Below are 26,000 nucleotides of genomic sequence, written 5' to 3' on the forward strand. Positions count from 1 at the left end.
CTGACTAAAACAAATTGATGAAGTAACTAACAAATTTAACGAAATCGAAACAGCAAGTTCATGTACATAAATTCTCTATAGGAACTAAAATTTTATATACATGTGTGTTTAAGAGTCAGGATAAAACCATTCAGGAACCAGCATATTTGTTCATCCTAGGGAGCCTTATTTTAATGAAAGTTGAAATTGCAATAAATGATACTTTACTAATTGGCATCTAAATATAATCTATAACTCATAAGCAATAAACACGTATCTGTGCCCGGTAGTATACAACTAATATAAATACTACACTACAGGCAAATATGTTAATTACTGGAGGGAGCTGTTTCTTGGATGCTGTTGTGAATGATTCTCGTATTGTTGAGGTTATTCCACCTACTCCAGGTATGCAATGCCTAGAGTTAGCGTTGTCACCCAAAGGATTGGGGACTGCACTTGTGACTGTTTATGACATTGGGCTCAATCCTCCACTATCATCTTCAGCTGTGGTAATTTGTCTTTCCATAGCGTTACTTTTGCAAGTATTAGTAATTGTAAGGAGCTTGATTATATTTGCATGATTGCCTTTTCTCTATGTACCTCTACATGCTCATGCCATGGAGGATACACCGACTCCGTCTTGATTTCTACTCCATTCTTTTTCTTAAAGCATTACTTGGCCTGGAGGCAAATTAGTTTTTTATCGAAAATTTTCAAGAAAGTAATATTTTTCGGTTAATTAGGTTCTGAAAACATCATTCTTCTATGATGTTACTACACTCTTGATCAATTGGAGAAGTTTTCTTTAACTTCATTGGCTTGGGCTTCTTGCCCTTCTTTTGTAAATTTCATATATTAAAGAAATTTGTTTCTTATATAAAAAAAACATCATTCTTAATGAACGTTCTGCTTTCTTTTAAGAAAATTACAGTTATACTGAAGTTTTCATCTCCATGTATACTGCTTTACAGGTTCATGTTGCCGATGTAGACTGGATCAAGATTAGTTCTCAAGAAGAAATAAGCCTGCTGGTATGTTCTGATTTGACTGACAATACCTCATGTAAATTGTGTTCACCATGGGAATCTTAAAATTATCAGGAAGAAAGCTCTCAAGTCGTTGATTTAGCTGCTGGGATTAGTGATGGAAGTACTTTTGACTCCTCCCAGGTTTGATTTTTTTTTGTTTCTCTTTTTTGAAAAGGAAACATTGATGTTTATTGATATAATGAAAATAGTCTCAATGCTCGGAAATACAAGAGAGCAACTGTTTAAAATAAAATACAAAGCGACATAGTTAAGCTGAAGAAATGAAAGCATTCCAAATTATTATATCTTACCAATGAAAAGCAATGCTCCCATGTTTGAATTCAAATTAATTATGTACAATTCTGTGCCATATCAACGAAATGTTTGTTTCTCATTAAGAAAAAGTTTGAGGGCCTTTTTGTGATTTTGAAATGGGAGTATCCGTGTGCCTCCTCTCTTGTGTTCTTCTGTTATTAATAAGATGTTTTATTTCCATTAAGAAAATAGAAAAGTTCATTGAGCACATTTTTTGATGCAGTTTGCGTACATGCATATTCTTGTACATATTGAAGATCAAATAGTTGAACTTGTAGACACTGATGATTCTAGAATTACTGGTCACGGGGTGGTTAAAGCTTCAGGTTTCAAAATTAAAGCTGTATCACTTGGGACAACGACTCTTTATGTAAGTTTACTGTTGCCTTGGTGTTTATCTGTATTGTGTATATTTGCACGTGTCAATTTCTATAGAGGTTAGAATTTATAAGTTGACTTTATGATTAAAAACAGGTGAGTATTCTACAACAATCTGGACGTGAAATCTTAAGCGAGCCAATAACGATTGAAGTCTATGCGCTGCCAAGAGTCCATCCCCACAGTATTTTTCTTCTTCCAGGTGCATCTTATACTGTAAGTCACTAACTCGTGGATCCTGGAACATAGAAAAATAAGCATGAAGAGAATGTTAAGTGTTTCCTTACCAAAAAAGAAAAAAAGAATTAGAGAATAATAATATTAAGCTAGATAGGCTTGTTGTTTTCAGATTGTAATGTCTATATTTCATAAAATAGAAAAATTAATTTATGATGTAGCTGCATTTTCTTTTTGGTGTTACTGCAGCTCACAGTTGAAGGGGGTCCAACAGTTGGGACATACGTTGAGTTTGCTAGTTTGGATAATGCAATTGTGAATGTTCACAAATCTTCTGGACTGCTTTTGGCAGTTTCGTCAGGGAAAAGTGTAAGAGATATTGTCAACTCACTATTATCTTTATGTTTTATTTTATTAATAATAAATTTTTTATTTACACGTTTCTTCAAGTAAGTTTTATAGAAAAATAAATTAGCAATGTGGCTACTCGTGTTCTTGAGTTCATGTTTTTCCTATCATTAAGTCTGCACTCACTGTTTCTTAAGTTAATTCCTCATTTTTTTAAAAAAAAACATAATTCCAGAATATCAGTGCCACCTTTTTTCGCTACGGAGGCTCTATGATTTGTCGAACATATGGAAGCATTAGAGTAGGAATTCCGTCCAATGTGCTGTTGAATGTACAAAACGAACAATTAGGTGTTGGGAACGAGATGCCTATTTACCCCTTGTTTCCAGAGGTAACAATTAAAAGCTGAAGCTAAAATTTTTCACTTGATTACTAACATGACTACCAACTTACATTTATTTTGTTGTCAGGGTGATGCTTTTTCCTTTTATCAATTGTGCAAAGGTTACAATTGGACTATTGAAGATGAAAAGGTGAGACTGTATCTACCTCTGTAGTTACTGAAAGTGAGGTACTGGTATCCCTTGGATAGAAGTGTGACACATGTTGCTTAGGTGTTGAGTTTTAGTTTATCGGAGCGCTTCAGTGGTAGAGACTACAAGCCTACTTCAACTGTCTTAGAGGATGCTCAGTCCATGAGTTATATGAATGAGGAAATTGGTTTTATCAACATGGTATACGGAAGGTAAGCACTAATTATTGCTGCAGCAAACTAATTTTACTTCAGTCCACACACATTTGAGTTTTATGGCTTTTTTGTGGGTTCAATTTTAAGTTTCATCTTCTAATTTTGACGTTGTTATAAAATATGAGCAAAGAAAAAGTGTTTAAATCCATCTAGAAAGAAGCATTATAGACCACAGTCAAAAAGCTTGAGATAAAGAGCATTTACAACACTTGGTTGGGGAGGTTTGATGACTACTTGGTTCCTCTATAGTATATTGTCAAACAAATTTACTATAGCATGTCTAAATGTCAAGGACGGAGAAGAGTTGTACATCCACAGAAATCCTAACATATGAAAGTAACAACAAATCTATGTCACATGGCGTTAAAACACATGGTGGGCGAAGATGGTTTGGGGCCTTTTGGCATATGAGGCACATTCCCTGAACAAGCATGGCTTATACACCTATTTTCATTTGATCCTTGAAAAATGTTCGTGATCAAGAAGCTTGTTGTAAATTTTTATTTTGATTAGTAAGACTGAATTTTTAATGATCTACTGATGAAGACTGGGGAAAGAAAAAGGAAGATTGTATAATCATAAATAGGAATAGAGGAACATTTTTACTTTTTCATTCTAATTCTTCTTCTTTTTCTCCTATTAGTTACTATCAATCTAGTCGTTCATGATGAACATTATGCAATAAGGGATTTTTTAATTCAATCAATTTAGTCATTGATATCAAGCAAGGTTGAATTAATGAAAATAAGGAGGTGATATATTTTTTGGAGGATTCTGGGTGTATGATGATCCCTTTTCATTTATTTATCACTGTATATCTTTCAACTTTCCTGCTTTTCTTTATCTGTGTTTCTCGACTTTGTTTCCCAGATCTGCAGGAATAACAAATATTGCTGTTTCTTTCTTATGTGAATTCACTTCGGGCTCCAAAGTAGAAACAAAAATTTTCAGTTCCTCAGCATCTTTATCAGTTATACCTAATCTTCCCCTTGCTCTTGGAGTTCCAATCACCTGGATTCTTCCCCCCTTCTACACTTCAAGCAAAGCTTTGCCATCATCCATGGACTCATATGGCCACTGGGAGAGTCAGAGCCGAAAAAGAACTATAACATATACCGTATTAAGAAGTTGTGACAAAAAGGACGAAGATGCCTGGAAGAATGCCATTTACATTAATGAGGAAAGAATAAAGACTTCAGAAAGTAACAATATTGCATGCATTCAGGCAAAGGATCGGTCTTCTGGAAGAATGGAGATTGCTGCTTGTGTCAGAGTGACAGAGGTATAAATTCTATTTCATTGTGTCAGTTTCTGAAAATTACAGTGCAATGGTCTTAAATCCATGGGTATTTGTTTCTGTTCAATGGTTAGCCAACTAAGTTGCATGTCATAAACTGTCAGGCCTTCATAACAACTCATCGATATTGAAGATGAACAATGGGACTCATTGCTCTTCATTCTCGTTTAGCTGTCAAGTACAACTCATTTGTTCATTATGAACTCTCGGCCAAAGTTCGAAATAATTCCTTATATTGGAGAACTTGACACTCTCCTAGATCGAGCAAAGGGTTATTCCTTTGCTCTCATTCTGTGTTCCCGATCATTTTATTTTGTTTTCATTTTCCTCACAACTGATAGTTATATTTCTTGAAGAAGCATGAAATACTATTTTCATCACTTATTCTTTGTTCCTTTTTAAATTTCTAAGTTCTTTTACATTGTGGAACTTAAACCAAATTTAGATTATAATAGCCTGACAGGCATTCTTATTGATTAATTTCTTCCAATGGAAAATTGATCTATTGTTTACGGGTCAATTCAAGAGAGACATAATCTCGCTTAAAACCACGCTTAATAATCCTCCTGGCCCCCCCCTAATTACAAATTGATCTTATCCTTATATCCTGCCTCATCTGTCAGCAATGTCTTCGGTGTGCAGATATTTGGAAGTCATAATAATTTTTGTGTAGTGAGATATCATATTTCCCCTTTTAAACTTTCATGGATTCCTGTTTCTTCCCAAATAACTAAAATGAGAGAACTAGTGGATAGAGTCGATCTAATATTTAGTAGCAATGATTATTTCACAAAGCTTTTGGTTCTCTTAGAACTATCCACCATTGTGTAGCCAATGCAATTTTTTCCTTTTACTTTACAAGGGGGCATCCATTCTTTAGTTATGTGCCTTCTTCAAGAAAATCTCTCTGTATCTTTGTAGTATTTGGGAACATTAAAGCTTATATGATATCTCCTCATTAATTTTATTTCCTGTATTTTCTGAAGAATCAGGATTGTTCCAGGGAGGATCCCACATTTTCCACTTCCTTGTTTTCTTTTTTACTCTTTTAAGTGCATAAGAAATCAACCCCTATTTTCATGTATAGTTGATGTATTGTGTTATATATATCTTCATCCGTTCATCAGCTTCTCACTTAGTCTGGTATTTATTATCAGGTTACCCAAATAAGGCTAACAAATCAGAAGTTCCCTTTCCATGTGATCAATCTTGCTGTGGATACCGAACTTCATATTCCAATAAGCTACCATGATTCTCTAGGTACCGTGTATAATCCTCTTGTACTTTGAGCTTTTGTCCTCAATTATTATCATTAATAAAAGAGATTCGTTTCCTTAAAAGAAATAAATTTTATGTTTTATGCTTTGATATTCATTTCTTATGGATCATATCTGACAATGTTTTTAACTAGGCAATATCTTTCATGAGGCTCATGATGTTGTCCTCTCTTACGTGGAAACTAACTACCCAGATATTGTTTCCGTAAATTACTCAAGTGAAGACAATGGATATATTTATTTGAAGGTTTGTGAAATGCTATCTTTATATAAAAATGTATTGGTTTGTACTATATACGATAGATCTTTCTATAGTTGCTAATGTAATTATTTTAGTGAAATTTAACTGTCTCAATTCTCGAGCATATAGTCTACAAACTTTTTGAATGAGCAGCTCCAGGAGAAGAGATATTTTCTCATACTTCAGTAAATGTTCATTTCTTTTCAATAGTCACTTTCATAAGTTGGCCAATCTAAGTACAACTCAGTTAATATGCCCTCATGCTCTCGACCCAAGTTATAAGAGGTTCAAATCCCACCAACCCAAGAAATATGTTCTCAATTGATTTAATGTATGCCCTTGGCTCAAGAGATAAGAGGCTCAAATCCCTCCAACCCCATTGTTTCTAATAGTTCTTGATAAGTTTTAGGACAGCATACAATTCTGGTATGTATTATGTCCTTGAGGTTTCAATAACTAATTTGACTATTAGTTGACCAATGGAAAATAGATGCGACAAATTTTAAACGAAGGTGGAAAATTTGAGAAAAGTTATATTATGTTATTTGTTACATCATGAAAGAACAAGGGAATGCTTTAAGTGAAAAAATAGCAACAACAAGAGAAGAATGCTCAAAAGATAAAAATTTCAAAGTGAAGTGAAAGAAAGAACAAAACATAAAGAAATTGCGTAGGAGAGAAGCCTTCGAATGAGGAGGGGAAAAAAACCCTATAAGAGCAGCTGGAGTAAAGCAATTAGCCAAAGGAAAGCTTGTAAGCAGCAAAAATTCTGACAAAACGCTAACCAAAGATCTAGTCATCTAGAGATCTAGAGAAAGAGACTTCATCAAACTAAAAGATGAACACCCAAAATCACACGAGAATACAACTCCTCAACTATAAAACAAACCATAGAAAAATGTTACAAGAGCACCAAGAGGCAACAAAGAAACCCTCATCGGACTGAAATGGCAGAGAATAAACAACATACTTGGCTAGGCAGCGAGCAAAAAGCTTCAGGATTACTTAGGAGGAGGTTAGAGATTGCCTCAGGCATCTGAGAATTACGCCAATTATTCATTCTCTTGCAAATATTCCTGTTTTCAGAATCCTCCCAATTATGCATCTCCACATTTTCATCTTCTTCTTCTCTTGTTTTTTTCAATATTCAAATAAATTTTATCTTCTACAAGAAAAAAAAAAATTCTTCTAGTAAAAAAGTTCTAAACCACATGCAACTCGCATTTTAGTATATTGTATTTGTAAGTTGGCTATTGATTGAATTTTCAAGTTACCCATATTTAGCTGTAGCTCTGTTGTGACTTTTTCTTCCATTGTTGAAGGCAAGGAAGCATGGTAGAGCTCTTGTCCAAGTGTCGATCGATAAGAATCCAGAAAAGTCAGACTATATATTGGTATGTGCCTTGGTCAACATCTTTTAAATTCGTAAATTTTTTATGTCCATTCTACCTTTAAGAGTGTGCATATTTTTAGAGAGAGAGTAAAGAATTTTTACAGAAGAAAACCTAAAAATGAATGTGTTTCACATGCTCGTGGCTGTCTCTGATGGAATCCGCGGTGCAAGTAAACTTCAACTTATTGATAGTAGAATAGGGATGAATCCCTAGGGTACAATCGTATGAATGAACCACTGTCTTCCTATCTCTCAAGGAATGACAGAGAAAGACTTGCAACCAAAATGAAATTCTAACTGACTTTCCCGCCTAACCCCTCTTTCTTATTTATACTCCTAACTAACCCTCATATTAATCCCACGTGTTATTTATTCACACCTGCTACTTCCCTTTTCCCTTTCCTGCTATATGTATGTATGATAGGGGGTCTATCAGTCTCCTTGCTTTTTAGATAATTTCAATCCTTGTCAATTAAATTGGCAGTGTTAGGACACAAATCAACATGCTGAACTCTTTTACACTTGGATCTGGTAGGGTTGCTCTTTTGAACAAGCTTCAAACTTTTAGATTGAATAACAAGGATGGCATGTTTGTGTGATTGTTGGAAAATTATGGCTCCTTTTGGGTTCAAATCTTTCTCTTCAAGCTCATTGCGAAGCAAATAGCTTTGGAAAGACAAATTTGATCTTATTTGGAAGGCATTTTGTCCTAAGAAGGTCAAGGTTTGTTTTGTGGATATTCTCTTTTGAAAGGTTGTTTAACACTTGCGGTAGAATGTAGAGAATCCTTCAAAGCTATGCTCTCTCTTCTAATTGATGTGTTCTTTGTAAAAATAGCGAGGAGACTCTGGACACCTATTTTTCTACTGTTCCTTTGTTTTTGATTGTTAGGGAAGACTGTTTAGCTTGTTCAAAATGCAATGGTGTTGACCCAAGAATGCCTCAGATGCCCTTTTATATTTAGTTGAAGGTCTTCGGTTAGATAGATGCTCTTGTGAAAATCCTCTAATCCAATGAGATCTTCACCCTCCTTTGACGGTTATGGTTTGAAAGAAACTCTAGAATCTTTTGTGATGAAGAAACTAATAGTGCCTATTTCTGAAGTTCGATTACATTTCTTTTTCTTCTACGTGGTCCTTTGGTTCTAAATTCTTTTGTAATTATAGCCGAACCCAATTTATATTAGTTGGGCTTCTTTTTGTAATTTGTTGTGTGGGGATACCAAACATTCCCGACTTTTTGTATCACTCTTTGAGGTAATGAAAGTTATGTTACTTATCCAGAAAAATCATAGAAATTTATCGGTGTAGTAGTATTTATAAGCTTGATTTTTAAAAACCAAATCCTTATATCCACAACAAGTTTTGTACATTTTCTTGTATCCATGAGTACTACTTCATTTTTTTTAGTGAACATCAACTGCGTAGATGAAAAACTCGGACATCCAATTTACCGGAAAATGAAGACAATATAGATTACTACAAACTCAAAATACAATTTAAACATCTGCTAAATAGTTGGAAAAAATCCCATAAAAGTCTAGTCCTCATTCTTGTGATCACGAGAAAACTCGGACCATTCTTTCACAGATCTTGTACATTCAAACCAGGTGGAAGAGATTGCTTCAACTTGTCTGCCTTCTCAGAGTCGAAAGCACAAATATAAAAAGTACTGATTTATTTAAAAAAGAAAAATAAAAAAGAAAATGGCACTCGTCGAGAGTTACATGTGCAAGTTATATCATGTTATAATTTCTCTATGATTCAGTGAATTTCATTGTCTCCTCCAGATTTCAGTTGGTGCGCTAATACATCCTCAAGACCCAGTAATTCATGTTGGTAGTCATCTCAACTTCAGTATAAAAGGTTAGCATCTTGTGGGAATGGATTGAGAACATTGGATATTCTTCTCGATAAACTGCAAGTCTGAGTTTTACTTGGAAATGTCAATATCAAAACATACACTTAACTATTTTCATTGTCATGTCATGATTTTGGGGGGGGGGGGGTAAACTCAGACATAAAATATTCATTTTAAGGGTTTTACCTTAAAATAATGTGTAGATTTTAAAGCCCAATTTTCTGGCCGGTGGATTTCAACCAATGAAAGTGTTTTATCTGTGGATATGCTATCTGGAATAGCTGAAGCAGTTGGTCCAGGTTCAACAGAAGGTACCTGATATCACCTATGTTAGATCTGTTACTGTATTTTTATCACATTTTACTTTACCCATTGTTAAGTAATCCACATCCTGTTCCATGCTGACAGTACTATTTGAAGGTTCAAATTTGAACTTACGGACAACAGTGATAGTGCAGACTGGGCACACTTTGTCCGTGGTTGCTCCAGTTGAATTTCTGACAAATGTTCCTTTCCCAGCAAAAGGATATAACTTCTCTGTGAATTTCAGGTTTGTAGATTAGTTTGCACCATGCGAATATAGGGTATTAGATTTCAATCTGTCAATATGAATTTTGGAAATAAATATCTTTGGTCATGGTCAGTAGTGTTAAAAAATAGACAGTAGTAGGTAATGACTCTTTTATGTTGAAGCTTTTTGAGGCCGTAATTTCAATTTTTAATCTCCCTGACCAGTTAATTGGACAATAGTATTTTTTTGGGCGAATTTACCTTTTTAGTTATATGAGGTTTCCAAGAAACGTTCTATGTAGTGCCTTCCCTTCTTCTAAAGTTTTTCCATTAGTAACCCCGAATTTAAACACCGTTCAGAAAATTAGTTTTTCCACTAGTAATTGTAAATGGAAGTTGTTGGTTTATTTTATTTTATTTTTAAATTTGGCAATTTTATAATTTCTCTGCTCGGGTTATAATTAGTTAATAATACTTTTTCTAGTTCTTTTCAGTGAAAAATTATCGTAGAGATTGTTAACGTGTTAATTTTTCTTTTGATTTATTATTATTCTTTTAATTACAGTGGCCAATCTGGAGCTCTTCCAAATGATAAGAGAGTCCTGCACGACTGTAGAGTCGACCCTCCCTTTGTTGGGTACTTGCAACATTATTCCTTTCTTCCCCATATTCTTGAATCAAGTAATTGACTATTCATACATTTTCTTTTTTGTGCATTGTGGACTAAAGTTATGCAAAGCCGTGGTTGGATCTTGACTATGACAATTCATACTGCCTCTTTTTTCCTTACTCACCGGAGCACTTAGCACGCTCGGCAACCAAGTCGAAGGCCATGAGACCAGATATATCTGTAACTATCTATGCTTCATCTCGAGAATCCAGTCAAATTTTTGGATCTGCTTCTGCACTCTTCGTTGGAGGCTTTTCTGTGATGGAGATGGACAAGGTAGTTCAATCATTAATAAACACCTGCATTTTATTTATCAGAATACTGAATTTGGAATAATTTAACCAGACGTTTCTTCCAACCACAAATTGGATGATATTCTTATAGTTAAGTTCTTTTCTTTTTGTCCAAGAACTGATTTTGGATAATGTGACAAAGATTTTAGTGTAGCGTGTTGATACCATTTGTTATTCCATGTAGGGATTTTTAAGACTTTTTTTGAAAAACTAATTAATAACAATAATTTTGAATAGCTCGCCAAAGCTGGATCCAACTCTTTACATATTTTCCTTTTTAGCTTGATTGCTTTGTTTTTCAAGAAATTTTGCTGTATGATCGAATTTTGATTATTTCCAAATTTCAGAGTGCAACACAATTGATTCTGACTCCAGACTCGAACAAGACTGCTATAACTATCTTGGGGAATACAGGTAAGCTAACAACTTTATGTTATTGTATTGTACAACACACTATGATTTATAAATTTGACGGAACCTCTTGTATGCTTAATAATGTTAAGGAGGATTCTGTTTCCTTACTGAAGACTCCAACTCTGCGGCTACGGCTGCCCATTCGACTGATAAGTTTTGAAATGAAATATATTTGTATATCTGCCAAATTCTATGTACAACTCTATATAAACTCGAGACAGTTTCTCTGGTCTCACATGTTTCAATTAAAGTTTTGGAGGATTCTGTTTTCTTTAAAAAAAACCATTATTATTTGTCAAAAATTGAACTCTTGGCTCTTTAGCTCATGCTTATCGTCATGGGGTCTGAATGTTTGAGCCTGCTAGTCGGTATTAGTTACCATCCAAAAAGATAAAATGATGTCTCATATGGTTCGGTAAAATTGTTTAAAGGTTTCTTTCTTCCTGTAATTTTTCTTTTTGAGCGCATCCCATTTTGTGGTTGCTTAAGACTGTACAGATATATTTTTCTGCATACGTTAGTGAAATGAGAAGTTAGAAATGTTTCTGGGATTTACGTGGATTACGGCAGCCTTTGGTCGCATCATTCATGTATAGTATACGGCATCATAATTAGTAAAACTTTCTCATTGACTATTATAAGAATATAGTGTCGTTATTGGTGAAACATTTTCCCGCCTCCCATTTAGGATGTCTGTTGACTTGGTGCCTGCCGTACTTTAATTCTATAGCAAACAACTTTCAGTACATTCCTCGGCCAGTAGTATTAAACTATTACTTTTTGAAGATGTGTGTATCTTAAAGTGAATGGAGCTGATGATATTTCCTTTTACACTATCATAGACGTTGAACTTCATTGGCATGAACGGGATTTGGTCATCGTTGGTCCTATTTCTAAAGAAGAATCTCGAGTTGGTGGTCGTGCAGAGTATGAAGTAAGTTTTTCTCTCTTTAGTATTTACTAATAAATCATAGTGCAATCAATTTGACAATTAGTCAAGTGTTTACTAAAAAAAGTATACATTGGATACAGATAAATTAAGTTCTGCCTGTACTTTTTTAGAAATCTAGTGGTAGATTATTAAGAACCTCTTCCTATATTCCCTTCCCCAATGCTAGATCTTATTTCATATTCGCTAATCGCATCATATATACTCAGGTGAAAGCAATGGGAACGAAGAGATTCAGAGATAAAATTCTTATAACATTAGCCGCTAACGGTAACCTGACCTTATGCTATTTCTAAGACTATCCATTCATCATTTTTTCCCTTTTTCTATTTTTTTGGGTGGGGAAAGGGTGGGGATCATTAACATCACTGGAGATGCATGATATGGGCTGTGGTATTTGTGGTACAGGTCAGAGAACAGAAATTGATGTCGTGTATGACCCTGGAGAAAAAGAAGCATCGGAAACCGTCTTCGATACTACAACCATTTGGGCTACAGTACTCGGCTCTCTATCTTTGCTCATATTGACTATTACTTTGTTCATTTGTTACCTGGACAAGCCTAATAGAGCTCAGCCTTCTCAGCCCTCTTGGCCGCTTGCCACTACTCATACTCCAACCGTTGCAGCACCCCGCACTCCTGATCGCAGCAGCCCTGTTATCTCAAACGAACAGTCTCCTCGAACACCACAACCGTTTGTAGACTATGTGAGGCAAACAATTGATGAGACTCCATATTACAAACGAGAGGGAAGACGGAGATTCAACGTGCAAAATACCTTCTAGCTTCGCGTCTGTTGCCAAACTTGTTCCTTCCGAGTGAACAGAGATCCTCAATGTTATGACGTGAAGAAAAACTTGAACCCTCCTAAGAGTTTGGATCCCCCTTTTTATTGGGCTCCATTTCCACACTTTTCTTTGGAGAGGTTCTAGTTTGAACATGGAAGTTCCCAAATTTTGGAATTGGCCTAATGTATGATTAAAATTATGGGATTTGAAATGTGTTACAACCCTAATCATTTTCAAAAGTAGTAATAGGTTAGAAATTAGAATCATGGTAGAGGATGATTGTATTGTACTTAGAGTCATGCTTTCATAAGTGATATTAGACCTGTAAAGGTAGTGTGGCTCTTGATAGAGACTCTTAGATTTTTGTATTTTGTGCCCATTTTAATGTTACGTGGGAAATAAGTCAAAATGTGAGGGAAGAGTTGATTTGTTTATGCTTACATTTGTATCCTAACTTTCAATCTTATCGTTTTTTTCTTAATATAAACAGTTTTTTTTTTTAATATAAACAGTTTTCATTTAATAGACTTTAGGTATACGAAATAGAATCAATAGGATAGTTACAAAAGATCTTCAAAATCAAAACCCAATGAAAAACATAAAAATCTAAATATTCTATTAGATCCATTTTCAACCTTTTAAATGTATGATTCCTCTCTTAAAGATCACACGAAATAGCATACAGGTTGGTGAACCATAAAAAAAAGACTTTTTTTATATGAAAAAAGTGGACAAAGGATGAACTCTTTAATTGTATTCCTGCCAAGAAATGAACTTGACTTTCTTAGAAATCTTAGTCCTCTAAAACGTAGAGAAGATTGATTCACCTGTTGGTGATTCTAATCAATAAACCTACAAAATAAAGAGTTACACAAAAATCCCTCCCAGGATTGGGACTCCACACCCTTAAATCCCTCCATCCCTTTTCTAAAAACAATTCCTCAAGCATGGAAAATATCGAGGCCATATCTATCGCTTCCCTATCAAATAAAGAGCGACAAAACCCTAAACGAAAAGGAGAAGGAACTTCCCGACAAAAGCAAATAGTTCAAGTTCAAACACATCATGAAAATATGGAGCAGAGGGATCTATCCCCCACACTCTAAACTTCCTGAAAATAAGTATCCTTCACCTTCCCTACCAAAGAGTGAGCAATAGGAGAAAAAGAAGGGATGTTCATAGAAATTCCATTCCAAAGATTCTTGATAAATTCCCCAATAATTCCTTGCAAGAACAAGGATGAAACTTGGTAGCAAGAACCTATACCACCAAGAGGAAGACCAACATAAGACAGACTAAAGGGCCATGTCCTAATCTCATCTCCCTCACAATTAATCCTCTAATTTGGCATTCATACCTATTAATCTCAAGCCCAACATATCCTCAAAAAAATGGCAAAAATATGATTCAACGTTGAAAAGCGAGTCATCTTTACCAAAAATAATAATAATAAATAATAGTATCATATCACAAAGCCACCATCTTCTTACCAATCTTCAAAAGCTTAATGGTTTTGCCCCTAATACTATGAACAGAAATGAGCCTAGATAGAAGTACAGAACATGATACCAATTGAGTAGGTAGAAATTTCACAAAGAAAAAAGTGAAAAAATAAATATACTTCCGTCTCTCTAATTTAAATCACTCACTAACCATGAAGTCATGTATGTTTATCACAATATAGTTTTCAAATTAGGGTTCAAACCATGTATTTAATCTCACTAGCAATTAGAATTAAATTAGTTGCACAATGAAAATTGCTATGTTAATTTTAGGAATAGATTTTTCTCAAAATAAATGTGAATTTTTTATTTTGTTCTTTGGTGTTATATCCTTATTTTGTTATTAAAAAGACTTTGGTGCTTTTGTGCAACATTTATATCTATACAACCCCAATAGAAAAACGTCATTTTGCAATTTTTTATTTCTTTCACTAAAATGATTTTTTAAATTACTTCTTATGGTGTTAAAAATTGGAAGTATGGAGTTACACCTACTCATTGCTCTATTTTATTTGACGATTCAATTACATCCAACTTTGTGAAGTAAATAAACAACTTTAGATGATACTAAAAATAATTGAAATTTTAAAACAATTGCTTTGATCTGACTCTAACGTTATTTCAAAATTTATCTTTAACTTTGGAGATGCTGCAAATAATTTTTTTTCTAAACAAGTAATTTAAATTTTATTTTATAATATATTGAGTTGTTTGAATTGATTAGAGAGAAAAAACGTCATATTGAATTGTTTGGATTGACTAGAGGAAAAAACGTTTTTAAAAAAATCATTTTTATTCAAACTCTTTTGATAAAAAAATATTGAAAAATACATTTTAAAAGTATCTCAAAATCTATCTAAGGAAAAAACGTTTTTAAAAAAATCATTTTTATTCAAACTCTTTTGATAAAAAAATATTGAAAAATACATTTTAAAAGTATCTCAAAATCTATCTAAGGATTCACTAATTTCTCAAATGATTTATTTTTAAAATCAAATTTATTCTTTTTCATTATTCTAAAAAAAGCTTCTTAAACTTGTAAGGTTTCACTAAGTATTTTTAATAATAAAAAAATAACAAAAATTATTCTAAATCGCAAAATTATTAAAATTATTTACAAAATAAAATTTCATATTCTATTAGTGTATTTTTCTAGATTTACAACGTTTGTTTTAGATAGTAAGATTACAAAATTTGTAGTTCAAATTTCTTCATTAAATTTGTTCTAATTTAGTAGTAGATAATCGAGTGTTAAAATAATTTTGTATACAGATTAAATGAAAAAAATAAAAAAAATCTAGAATTTTGGAAGAAATACGATAACTTATAGTTTATTTATTTTTGTTAGACGATGGTAAATATTTTATTTTGGTTATATTAGATTTATATAAATGAATGGATAGGAATGTATTTAATTGAAATAGTGATGATGGGATGATGAGAAGGGCGAGAGAAAATGCGGTTGCAGAGAAGGGAAAATAGGAGGAGGCACAGCAGATCGAGAACGAAGATATTTATTTATTGTATTGTATTGTATTGTACTGTATTGTATTGTATTGTTCCGATTAAATGAAATAAGAGAGGTCAGGTCTGGAGGTTGTGGCGAATTGCGAAATTGCGATTTCTAGGGTTTAAGAGGGGGGGCGCCATTTTTTCCGTACTCGCCGGTGCGAACCAACAGCAGCTCACACATGTCCTCTACGGCTTAGCCATCTCCCTCGTTCCTTTGTCTTTACCCTCTCTCTCTCTTATTCTTCTTCTTCTTCTTCTTCTTCTTTCTCCCTTAATGTCGGAAAACTCCATGGATTCCAAGCCAAATGACGTTGCCACTAATGGTGAACATGAAGACGCCAAGCCCTTGAATCATAAAGATGATGGGAGTAGACATGACCCTCCATCTCATGGCGACGGGGCCAGTGCTGGGTAGGTTTTTTTTTTTTTTTTTTTTGCTCCAAACGAATATTTGGTTGCTGGGTCGGTTTTGTTTTGTGGGTTTGTGATGGAATAATCCAGGAAGTGGGGTTGTGGTGTTGTGGTGTTGTGGGTAGAGTTTCTTTAGTTTTTATGTTTCTGATCCGTTTTTCCTTTTTGTTTTATGGCTGGTGTTTGTAGGAAAATCTTTGTTGGTGGTTTACCGCGGGAAACGACTTCTGGTTAGTTTTTTTTTTTTCGTACTTCTTTGTTGTGTTGGTGTCAAGGTTTTTGGTATGCAATTGTTGTGTTGTTGTTTTTTATTTTAATTGATTATATGCAGCGCAATTTGTCAAACATTTTGGTGACTATGGGGAAATTACGGACTCTGTTATAATGAAGGACCGGAAGACTGGACATCCCCGCGGATTCGGGTTTGTGACTTATGCTGATCCCTCTGTGGTAGATAAAGTCATTGAGGACACACATATTATTAATGGCAAACAAGTAGGCCTATGTTTAGTGTTGAATTTGAGTTAGACATTAGGGGGTTCAATGATTTCGTGCTTAAAACTTTGAGTTAATTTTAGGTGGAAATCAAGCGAACAATACCCAAAGGATCCTCCAGTTCTCGAGATTTCAAGACTAAGAAGATTTTTGTTGGTGGTATTCCTACATCTGTAGATGAAGGTAACTTATTGACTACAACCAATGTTTGTTTAGATGGCACTTTGAGGTTTAGTGTACTAACTTTTTTAAGTGTCAAGCAGACGAGTTCAGAGATTTCTTTATGCAATATGGCGTGGTTAAGGAACACCAGATTATGCGCGACCACTCCACCAGTCGGTCTCGTGGATTTGGTTTTATTACATTTGAGACAGAGCAAGCAGTTGATGATCTCTTGGCAAATGGGAACAGGCTTGAGATGGCAGGCAGTCAGGTCAGCAGTGTTCTATCCTGGCTGCTATTATTCTTGTGTCTTCTCACCAGTTCCTAGGTCTCATTGTTTCAACTATCTTTGAATATTAGACAAATTTATTATTTATCTTTTGCTTCAATTTATTGAATTTGGGGTAAGAACCTTCGACAGCAACATGAACATGGTGCTAAAAAATGGTTTGATTGTAAAAGTTCGAAACTTGCATTGACAGTCTGCAACCTGTGTAGCTAGTATGTCTTATAGTTGCCACTTCAAACCGTCCTCTACTGAAGTTATAATTCTTAAATAGTAGCTTATGCTTGCATGAATACATTTTACAAAATTAAAACTACATTATGCCTTTCCAAAATCTACATTGCCGCTATGTTCTGAATTATTTTTCTACTTATCTAGGCACAGCCATGTTCAATTGAGAAGTATATAGTGAGCATTAGGGAACTATTTTAATTATGGTCTGTAGCTTCTCTTTTGAACTTTATGCGCTCTTGGATGCATTTCTTGTGAGATTAGCTCAGGGATGATCTGGATCCAGTGAAGTTTGAAAAAGTTCTAAATCTTGAAATCTATTTTTACAAAATATATTTGGAGAACTTTATTGAGAGAAGTAAACTAGTAGAAAATGGAAAAGAGACTTGGTTTGTTGGAATTAGTGCTTTGATAGTTGATATTGTTTGATTTTTCCCCCCTCATTATGGAGTCAAATATTAGAACATTCTAAACTAACTGAATAAAAAATCATTTTCAAATCAAACCGTTTCTTAACAATTCTTCTCTCTTACAAAAGGCCATCTTTTACTGCAAGCTTATTCAAATTCAAATACACGTTGAAAAGAATTTTTTTGAAGTTAATCACAATAAATGTTTTTTTAGGTTCTACTCCGGTTTGTTTTTATTGTAGTGGTCATTTGTCCAAGTAGAACATCAGAATAAACGTTATTTACTGAACATATCTTTTATGTTGAAGTTATTTTACAATTTAAGGTCTGTGTTTCTTTGTTCTAAAGGTGGAGATTAAGAAGGCGGAGCCAAAAAAGGCAAATCCACCTCCAGCCCCTTCAAAGAGATTCCACGATTCTAGGCCAAGTTACAGTGGTGCCTATGGGGATGCATATGGGGAGTTCGGAGGTGGTGGGTATGGTGGCAGTTTCAGGGCAGGTGGTCCATATGGTGCCAGAGGTGGTGGATATGGTGGATATGGTGGAAATGATTTTAGTGGTTATGGAATGTATGGTACTGGTGGCATGGGAGCTTACCGGGAAGACCCCTCCATGGGTTACTCTGCTCGTTATGGAGCAAGCTTCAGTAGAGGTTATGATTTTAGAGGTGGTTATGGTGGACCTGACGAGAGTTATGGTGCGTATAACAGCGGTGGTGCTCCTAGTACTGGTGGGTATGCAGGTAGCTATGATATGGGCATGGGCACTGGATATGCTGCTGGTGGTAGAGGCTCCTTCTATGGAAGTAGAGGAGGAGGAGGAGGAGGAGGAGGATACGATGGTGCAGGGAGTGCTCCAAGTGGTCGATATCATCCTTATGGACGGTAGTAATTAGCGGTGGGGGGAGCTTTTGTTAATTGATGTGCTACAAGGACGGCAATGCTGAGAAGTCCCTGGTCCTCAAAATAATGATAAATATGTGTGCCTCTTACCGTCACAAGATTCCTGCCATGTTCATCAGGATCGCAATTTTCAGAGATTTAGAATTTGACTGTACAATTGATTGTGACTAACTTGCTCAAGATTATGCTAAGATTATGTATCACCTATATATGCCATTAATTTCTCCATTTTGCTACCAACTTTTAAGTTGTTTTAGTGACATGGTTATTTTGAAGAATGTTTAATGAATTGCAAATTTTCAGTTTCCTTCTATTGCATGTTTATTCTGAAAAATCTTTTTGTCCCCACCAATGGCATAAGCAAAGGGAAAATCGTGATGTTATGAAATAAAGATAAAGGTTTTGACAGAGAGCACTAGGAGGCTACGGAACTCAACAGTTGCCAACTGTATAATGTTTGCACATGCAACTCCTAGTAGAAAGATGGCATGGTAGATGCAATCCTTCTCTAAAGCCATTGCCAGTCATTCTGCTATCCAAAAACTCCAAATGCTTTTTCCTGTAAGTCTCTCTTGGCAACTGAATTCTTTACTCGTTCATCGCAACTCATTTTTACACTTCCAAGAGTGATTACAAGAAAGCAAAGCTCTGAATAATTGATTGCTTTTTGTTTGATGTAATTGCTGTAAATTGGCTCAACTCGAGGAGCATAACTGAAATGCTATCTCTTGATTGAATTCCGAGTTTTAGTAATTTTGTTTTATGTGATGTTTTCTGAATTTGGGCCTTGGGGAGGACTTTCATGTGGAAAAAGTCTTTTTGAAAGGGAACCCAATGTAGGATCTGAATTCTTTTTCTTCATGCAAATTAGGAAGAACCCAGTGAGCCGAGGGTTCACCATTGTAAACCTGAGCTTGATGGGGGGTTCAGGAAGCTTAGAAATATTGATAGCTTAGCTTCTTCAAGTAATGGGTTTGAGAAGCGGAATGATGCAGGAGAGGGTAAACCTTCACCTCAGAATGTGATTTGGGCTTGGAAAGTCAAGCTCACCTTATTAACCCATGCTTCAAGCATCACCCCAAAACGTGACTGGATATTCTTTGCTAATGGTAATATGAGTTTAGTTTGGATTATGAAAAATTTTTAGAGTACTACACCCAGGTATTTGCATGTAGAAACTTAAAACATATAATATATAATGGTCATAAATCATTAGGTACGAACTTTGACATCTTCCTCATGCAATTGTAAGGGCCATAGTTAGGGATATTATTATGGTATTAGTAAGGGGAATACGGGTTAGGAAGTTGATTATTGTATTAGGTTGTAAATAGAGAGAAGAGGATTAAGGGAAGGTATGCAATTGTTGAGTGATCTAGTGGGTAAGAATACTAAGAGGGTATGTTCCAAAAGCCTTTATACTTGTGTTATCTTGTAGATCTTCGTCTTTTATATATTTCAAATCTTAATTCTAGTTAGAAGGTATCCAACGAAAAGTTACCTAACTTCAGATATGGTGACACCGCTAATGCTTCAATCAGCATGGCTATTGTGTATAACTTTTCTCATTGAGTTGTTATTTTAACCACAGTGGCTGCCCACCCAGTTTTTAGTGACATTTGTCGCTTTTTTTAATTTTTTTAAAATTAATTTATATAATATATATATATAGCCAAGTATTAAAGGAGTGATGCTTTTTAAGACTATGCATCATAATGATCTTGGGAGAATGAAGATCAAACCATAACGTGACAACCTCCAATAATTTCTCGGTTGGTGGTTCGACTTTTTCAATGATAACAAAGTAATGTTGAAGGATGTGGAAATTTTAGGCCGTGTAATTGTTTGAGCTGTCTTATCCACTTTGAGATTATGAACATGGAGTTTGGACATTGCATTTTCAATTCTTAAAAGTAATGAATAGGCAAAAGAAAAGCTAGGTTGATGATCTCTACCTGGAATTAGATTTCAATCATTGAACTTTTTCAAATGTCTGTTGATATGAGAAGTCAGTTTCAGGTATAGTACACATGATCCTGACATGTTCGGAAGTAGAGTTCTTGTGGTAATACCCCCTCCTCAAATTCCTTGAACCAAGACCATTCCATTTGAACAGGCTTATTCTATCATATTTTTTGCCATATTTTTGTTTCTTTTACTATCACTGTGGAGTATGTATGGTAGGGCTTGTTCCAGGCTATGTGAAATTTCAGCCAAACATTATCTTCTTGGCATGTAATAATGTAATTTTGTTGTGTTGGTTCTTCTTGATTCTTTTCCCTGTTTATGATTTCTCAATTTTTGTTTGTGTTTCTTTGTTGTTGTTTGTGCAGAATCCACCTGTAAATAACCACACATCAGAAAGAGGTCAGTTCTGGAACTATCCATTCTAAACCTCCACTCTTTCTTTTTTTTAATAGTAAAAATGCCTTTTTAGTTAACCATTTTTTTCAGAATGAAGCCATGGGTTTTTATTTTATATATAGAATAGGTCAAATAAAAGTAGAAAACAGGTTTTAGACATCCTGAAATTCTTTTAATCATTGGACATTAAAAATAGGTTTATCAAATGTCTAAAGATCATTAGAAGATTTATACGTATAGCATACAAACATTATTGTATGTATACAGGCTGTAGGCAATTATTTTGTTCTAGATTCTGTCTTGATGAAAGAAAGATATGGTCAAACATTCTGAGGTTTAGAAAATCCTAAATGTTGTATTAGGGGTTGCACACAACACTTTGAGAGATACAAGTTTGATGTTGGAGTGAGTCTCTTGTCAAATGCTTTTGTAATTATTATTTTCTTTTTCATAATCTCATAGAATGGAAAGTAATTTTCCCAACTCTACTCGACTTTTTCAACCTCTTTTTAATGGGAAAAAAGTGGTGTTTGCTTTACTGTAGCCATTTTAAAATAACACTTTTTCTTAAGAGGTAGGAGATTCGTTCTACGAATGTTTCTAAAAAATTATTATGAAAAAATCAAGATGATAAAATGAATAGTTTAAGATCCCATCACTCCTTTGATTGAAGTTGATTTAAAGGCTACAAAATATGTGATTTCAAATCTATATATTAAAAGTTTGATACAAAAATAAAGGACAAAATAAAAACAATGTAGATTGATATTGGTTTTACTCAGATTTGGTGAGATGCTTTTATTTTTTAAAAAAATTCTCTCTTAATGTGTTGTTGAACTTTAGAGAATATGAAGAAGGGAAGTAACATACAATGTACATTGAAAATGATTGTTAGAACATGTTTCTATCATTGGGGGGAAGTTTGGTCCCACTCTCTCAATATCTTCTAACCTTTCTTCTCTCCATCATCATCACTTCACTCATTCTTCATCTATTCAATCCCCATCCTTTCCCTTCCACCTCCACCACCCCTCGATCCACGTACCAGCCAACGAGCGCATTTGCCCCCTCTCGACTTCTCGGTTTTTCTGTTTTAAATTTGTTCTTTTAAGTACAGTTTAAGAATTTACAAGAACAAAAACCAACTTTGTTAATGAAAACCAAGGCTCGTCCTTCCATCATTTCGATCGTGCATAGTAAAATTTGGAATTCTTTGTTGTGATACGTCCTCTATTCTTTATAACAAATCAAGTTCAAAACATTTGTTCGTAATGGAGTTCGAAATTGTTGGAGGCAATTTTTTTTTCTTTTACCAATTTTTGTTGCTTAAAAGTTCAATTAATAAATACTTAAACTTTGAAATTTTATTTTAATTCGCTATTTTTTAAATGTCTAATAGATATATATATTTGTAATTTAGTGTCTAAAAATCTTTAATATTGTTTTTTCTAACTAAATCTTAAATTTTGAATAGTGAGTAGTCATATTATTTCTTTAAGAAAAGTTAGGTCTTATGTTTACATGAACTTCCGCTTAGATAAAATCTTGGATCTGTCACTGCTTCTAGATCATTATTTTAGCCTTTTTTTCAATTACTATATGTTTTTATTGTTTAACACTTTTACTTTTACAAATTGGCCTATTAGCTCAGTTGGTTAGAGCGTCGTGCTAATAACGCGAAGGTCGCAGGTTCGAGACCTGCATGGGCCACCAATATATTAGTTTTTTAGTTTTTTTCTTAATAATAACCTATAAATTAAGTTTACAAACAACAATTTTATCACTAAATTTTTCTTTACATTATTATATATATTTTACCAATGCTTCAAATATTTTCTTTTTATTTGGTTAAAAATTTAACTAATGCATTTAACAAAAGTGCAAATTTTTGTGGAAAACAGAGGAGACGCATGCTTAATTATTAAAAACAATACATATATATAGTTTTTTTCTAAAAAAAAAAGTTTAAATGAAATATCTATAATTAAATAGTTTCTAAAGTTCCATACATATATCATTATTTGTCCACGTAGACACAAGAAGGAGCTCTCAAAATCAATACGTCTTAATGTCATATCAATCAAAATCATTGTAATTGTAATTTTATATTTTCCATTTCATATCTCATCAATATACTTTTAATTTTTTAAGAAAATAGTAAAAAATATAATATTTGACCAAATAAATAAATAAATATATATATATATATATATATATTATATAAAAATCAAAGTAGTAGATTTTATGTATGAGTAGTTTTATGATTTTTAGAAATTCAGTATTTTTCTTCTATGTAAGTTTACTTAATGTTTATTTTGATAGTTAAGTAACTTCTATTTAGTTCTTTTAAATTTTAATTTTGGTTTCAAATTACTATCAAATTATTAAAATACTATAATTTTATGTCTAATATTTAAATTTTGTTTCAATTTAGTGTATATATTTCGAGATTTTATATTTTTAAACTTAAATTTTTATTAAATACTCGTTTTCAAACATTGACGTAAATATTTGTTAACTAAGTTAAAGTAATATGAACTAACATTCCAAATTTAATTTAAAATTTGATTTAAATCATTTAAATTCAAAATTTACCCTCTAAAAAACCACTAAAACACAAAGTTTAGTATTACACTTTAATTTTCTCTAACATTAAATATTTGATCAAAATGTATACTTTTGACTAACTTTTCTAAAATTTAAGTAATTATAATTGGAAAACTTAAAAGAAACCAATCGAAAGGAAGAGATTAAATAGTAAAATTGAAGAATGTAATTAATTTAAAACGAGAATATTAAATAGAAAAAAGAAAAGAAAAGAAAATCCTCCATCATAAGGACTCCCCAACTACCCTATGACCCTTCATGCCTTTTTCTCTTTTATATATATATATATATATATATATATTTCACTGCCACTTCGAGGGACCCTCCAGCGTGGCAACCTGGGGGGCGCCTTTATCAAAAAGACAATAATTATTGCTAAAGAGAGCAACCCCCTCTCTTTTTTCAAAAAGACGACTATGCCCCCCCCACCCCCTCCTTCCTTTCCTTTCCTTTCCAAGTGGGTCCCATATTATTATCATATTCTAAATCCAAAAACATTACATACTCTTACAAATATAATCTCTTCATTTTACTCTCATTATCACTTTTTATTTTTAATATAAAGTTTAAAATATGGATGTCAAATTTTATAATTTAAATTAAAAAATATCATTTTAAAGTAAGTTATTAAATAAGAAACAATTTTTTTTAAAAAAAAAAACTAATACGTCATTCATCTGTTACTAAATGTGAGTGAATTTGAATTTTAGAGAGAAAAAACATCATAAATAATACTTTGACGTTGTGTTTTGCACTATAGTCAATTCGATAAACTAACCACAACTACACGCCTCCTCAGTAACAACTTAAGAGAATGAATATGAAATATCACAAAGGAATCAAACAACATCTATATATCTAGAAGAAGAGTGTGTGACAAAAAAAAAAGTCATATAAACCACCACTATCACGAACCAAACAACAAGCCATCCCATATGCTAAACGAAGATGAACGAAATTATCATGTTCTAATATATAGTAGACAATTGAGTTATGGTATAGTAGGATAGTATATATGGAATAGATTTAGAAGATTTAATTATATGTTGAGTTAGCTAGGTAGGTGGTTGGAGTTTCATATTAAAATCTATAAATTATATGTACTGTGATTTATGAATCATACACTTATTAAACATTAAATTACAAATTTCTTAGATCAACCTATAAAATTAAAATATATATTTAAAGGCAAAATACAAAAGGTGATTTTGGCATTTTGTTCTTAGTCATCGAACCATTTTCCCTCCAACAACAACAACAAAAAAAAAAAAAGAGAGAGAGAAGATAATTAAATGCCAAAATTATGATTCATAATTATCCAATAAATTAAAGTGTTAATTAGTGTTTTACATATTTCTGTACTTTTCAATTTTTAGTATGAAATTCATTTTTACTATTTACTTGTAAGTAAAAAAAAAAAAAAAAAAAAAAAAAAAAAAGTCTTATTATAAAAATAGTTCGTAGCCCTAGTAAATAATAAATATGATGGTGTAAAGTCTCCATGGTATAAAAATGGTATGAAAAGACGAGCCTACCCTTGGGAGATGGGCCCCGTGAAACAAATAATAAGACGAGAAAAGAGAGAGAGGGGGAAATATTTATTAGGGGTGAAGAAGTAAATAACAATGATAATAATTTTTATATTTATTAGTGGGGGGGTGAAATGCGCCGTATGAGATTACAGCCGTCCACGTGCTTGGGGGCTAAGTTCACGTGCGTGCATGTGAATTCCCGCCAAGGAGTTAATGATTATTATCAATTTTAATTACTTTCCCTTTCTTCCATCCCCATGTGATTAACATTAATTTGTGCTTTTTTTATATTTATTTTTTTACAAAAAAAAATAAAAGGAGAAATTACATGTTAATGGGAACAAATAAATAAATATTAAGTTTGTTTTTTTAAATGGTATTTTGTTAGTTGGACTAATGTTCTCTATCCTTATTCACTATCAAATTTTGATTTCGTTCAACTTTAAATCAGCTTAAGATGCTGCTTAATTTGTACTAAATTTAACCAAATATATGTTTTCAAAAGTCATTCAATTTTGTTTAGAAGACATAATTTGAAAAATACATAAATGAGAAAAAAAAAATTACGTGTAGAATCCAATCCTTGAATAGAATTTCACGGGATGAGGATGAGGATCGAAGGATAGAATCCTGCTCATGGTCATTTGTACGTACTACCTTGGATCTTTCTATGGTACCTGTACGACCTCTCTAGTACCAATGAGCTACCTCTAAGCTCCTATCATGAGTCTTGTTAGCTACCTCTAAGCTCTCTTGTATGTCACCTAAGCTACCTTTTGTTTCTTTATAAGATCTATAAGCTACATCAAGGCCCCGTCATGGGTCCAACCAATCTACTCATGCTCGTTTGCTAATACCATATTTGACTATTTGTTGGATGTTAGTCCCACCGACCTTAGTTAGCCCATTTCAAACCTT

At 33.4% G+C, this 26,000-nt stretch overlaps 1 protein-coding gene and 1 non-coding gene across 2 annotated transcripts in view; both read left to right on the top strand.

Moving 5' to 3' along the window:
- The window catches only part of LOC101218689 (nuclear pore complex protein GP210), a 29,440-nt gene extending 10,548 nt beyond the window's left edge, over positions 1-18,892 (top strand). The window contains exons 15-41 of the mRNA XM_011653995.2: positions 300-491; positions 954-1,013; positions 1,083-1,151; positions 1,549-1,695; positions 1,800-1,919; positions 2,130-2,249; positions 2,464-2,619; positions 2,699-2,761; positions 2,843-2,973; positions 3,847-4,258; positions 5,431-5,533; positions 5,685-5,797; positions 7,114-7,185; positions 8,974-9,049; positions 9,248-9,355; positions 9,453-9,594; positions 10,120-10,191; positions 10,284-10,500; positions 10,865-10,931; positions 11,774-11,865; positions 12,090-12,150; positions 12,289-12,649; positions 16,283-16,323; positions 16,425-16,588; positions 16,672-16,771; positions 16,852-17,021; positions 18,026-18,892. Coding sequence (XP_011652297.1) covers positions 300-491; positions 954-1,013; positions 1,083-1,151; positions 1,549-1,695; positions 1,800-1,919; positions 2,130-2,249; positions 2,464-2,619; positions 2,699-2,761; positions 2,843-2,973; positions 3,847-4,258; positions 5,431-5,533; positions 5,685-5,797; positions 7,114-7,185; positions 8,974-9,049; positions 9,248-9,355; positions 9,453-9,594; positions 10,120-10,191; positions 10,284-10,500; positions 10,865-10,931; positions 11,774-11,865; positions 12,090-12,150; positions 12,289-12,649; positions 16,283-16,323; positions 16,425-16,588; positions 16,672-16,771; positions 16,852-17,021; positions 18,026-18,565 — 3,969 coding nt within the window. The 3' untranslated portion in view covers positions 18,566-18,892. The remainder of the gene's footprint in view (positions 1-299; positions 492-953; positions 1,014-1,082; positions 1,152-1,548; positions 1,696-1,799; positions 1,920-2,129; positions 2,250-2,463; positions 2,620-2,698; positions 2,762-2,842; positions 2,974-3,846; positions 4,259-5,430; positions 5,534-5,684; positions 5,798-7,113; positions 7,186-8,973; positions 9,050-9,247; positions 9,356-9,452; positions 9,595-10,119; positions 10,192-10,283; positions 10,501-10,864; positions 10,932-11,773; positions 11,866-12,089; positions 12,151-12,288; positions 12,650-16,282; positions 16,324-16,424; positions 16,589-16,671; positions 16,772-16,851; positions 17,022-18,025) is intronic.
- A 3,687-nt stretch (positions 18,893-22,579) lies between these two features.
- TRNAI-AAU lies at positions 22,580-22,653 on the top strand. The gene has a single exon. It is a non-coding gene; the product is annotated as a tRNA-Ile (tRNA).
- Positions 22,654-26,000: the final 3,347 nt, after the last annotated feature.

Source organism: Cucumis sativus, chromosome 3, assembly GCF_000004075.3.
Source record: "Cucumis sativus cultivar 9930 chromosome 3, Cucumber_9930_V3, whole genome shotgun sequence".
In the NCBI taxonomy this organism is placed as follows: domain Eukaryota; kingdom Viridiplantae; phylum Streptophyta; class Magnoliopsida; order Cucurbitales; family Cucurbitaceae; genus Cucumis; species Cucumis sativus.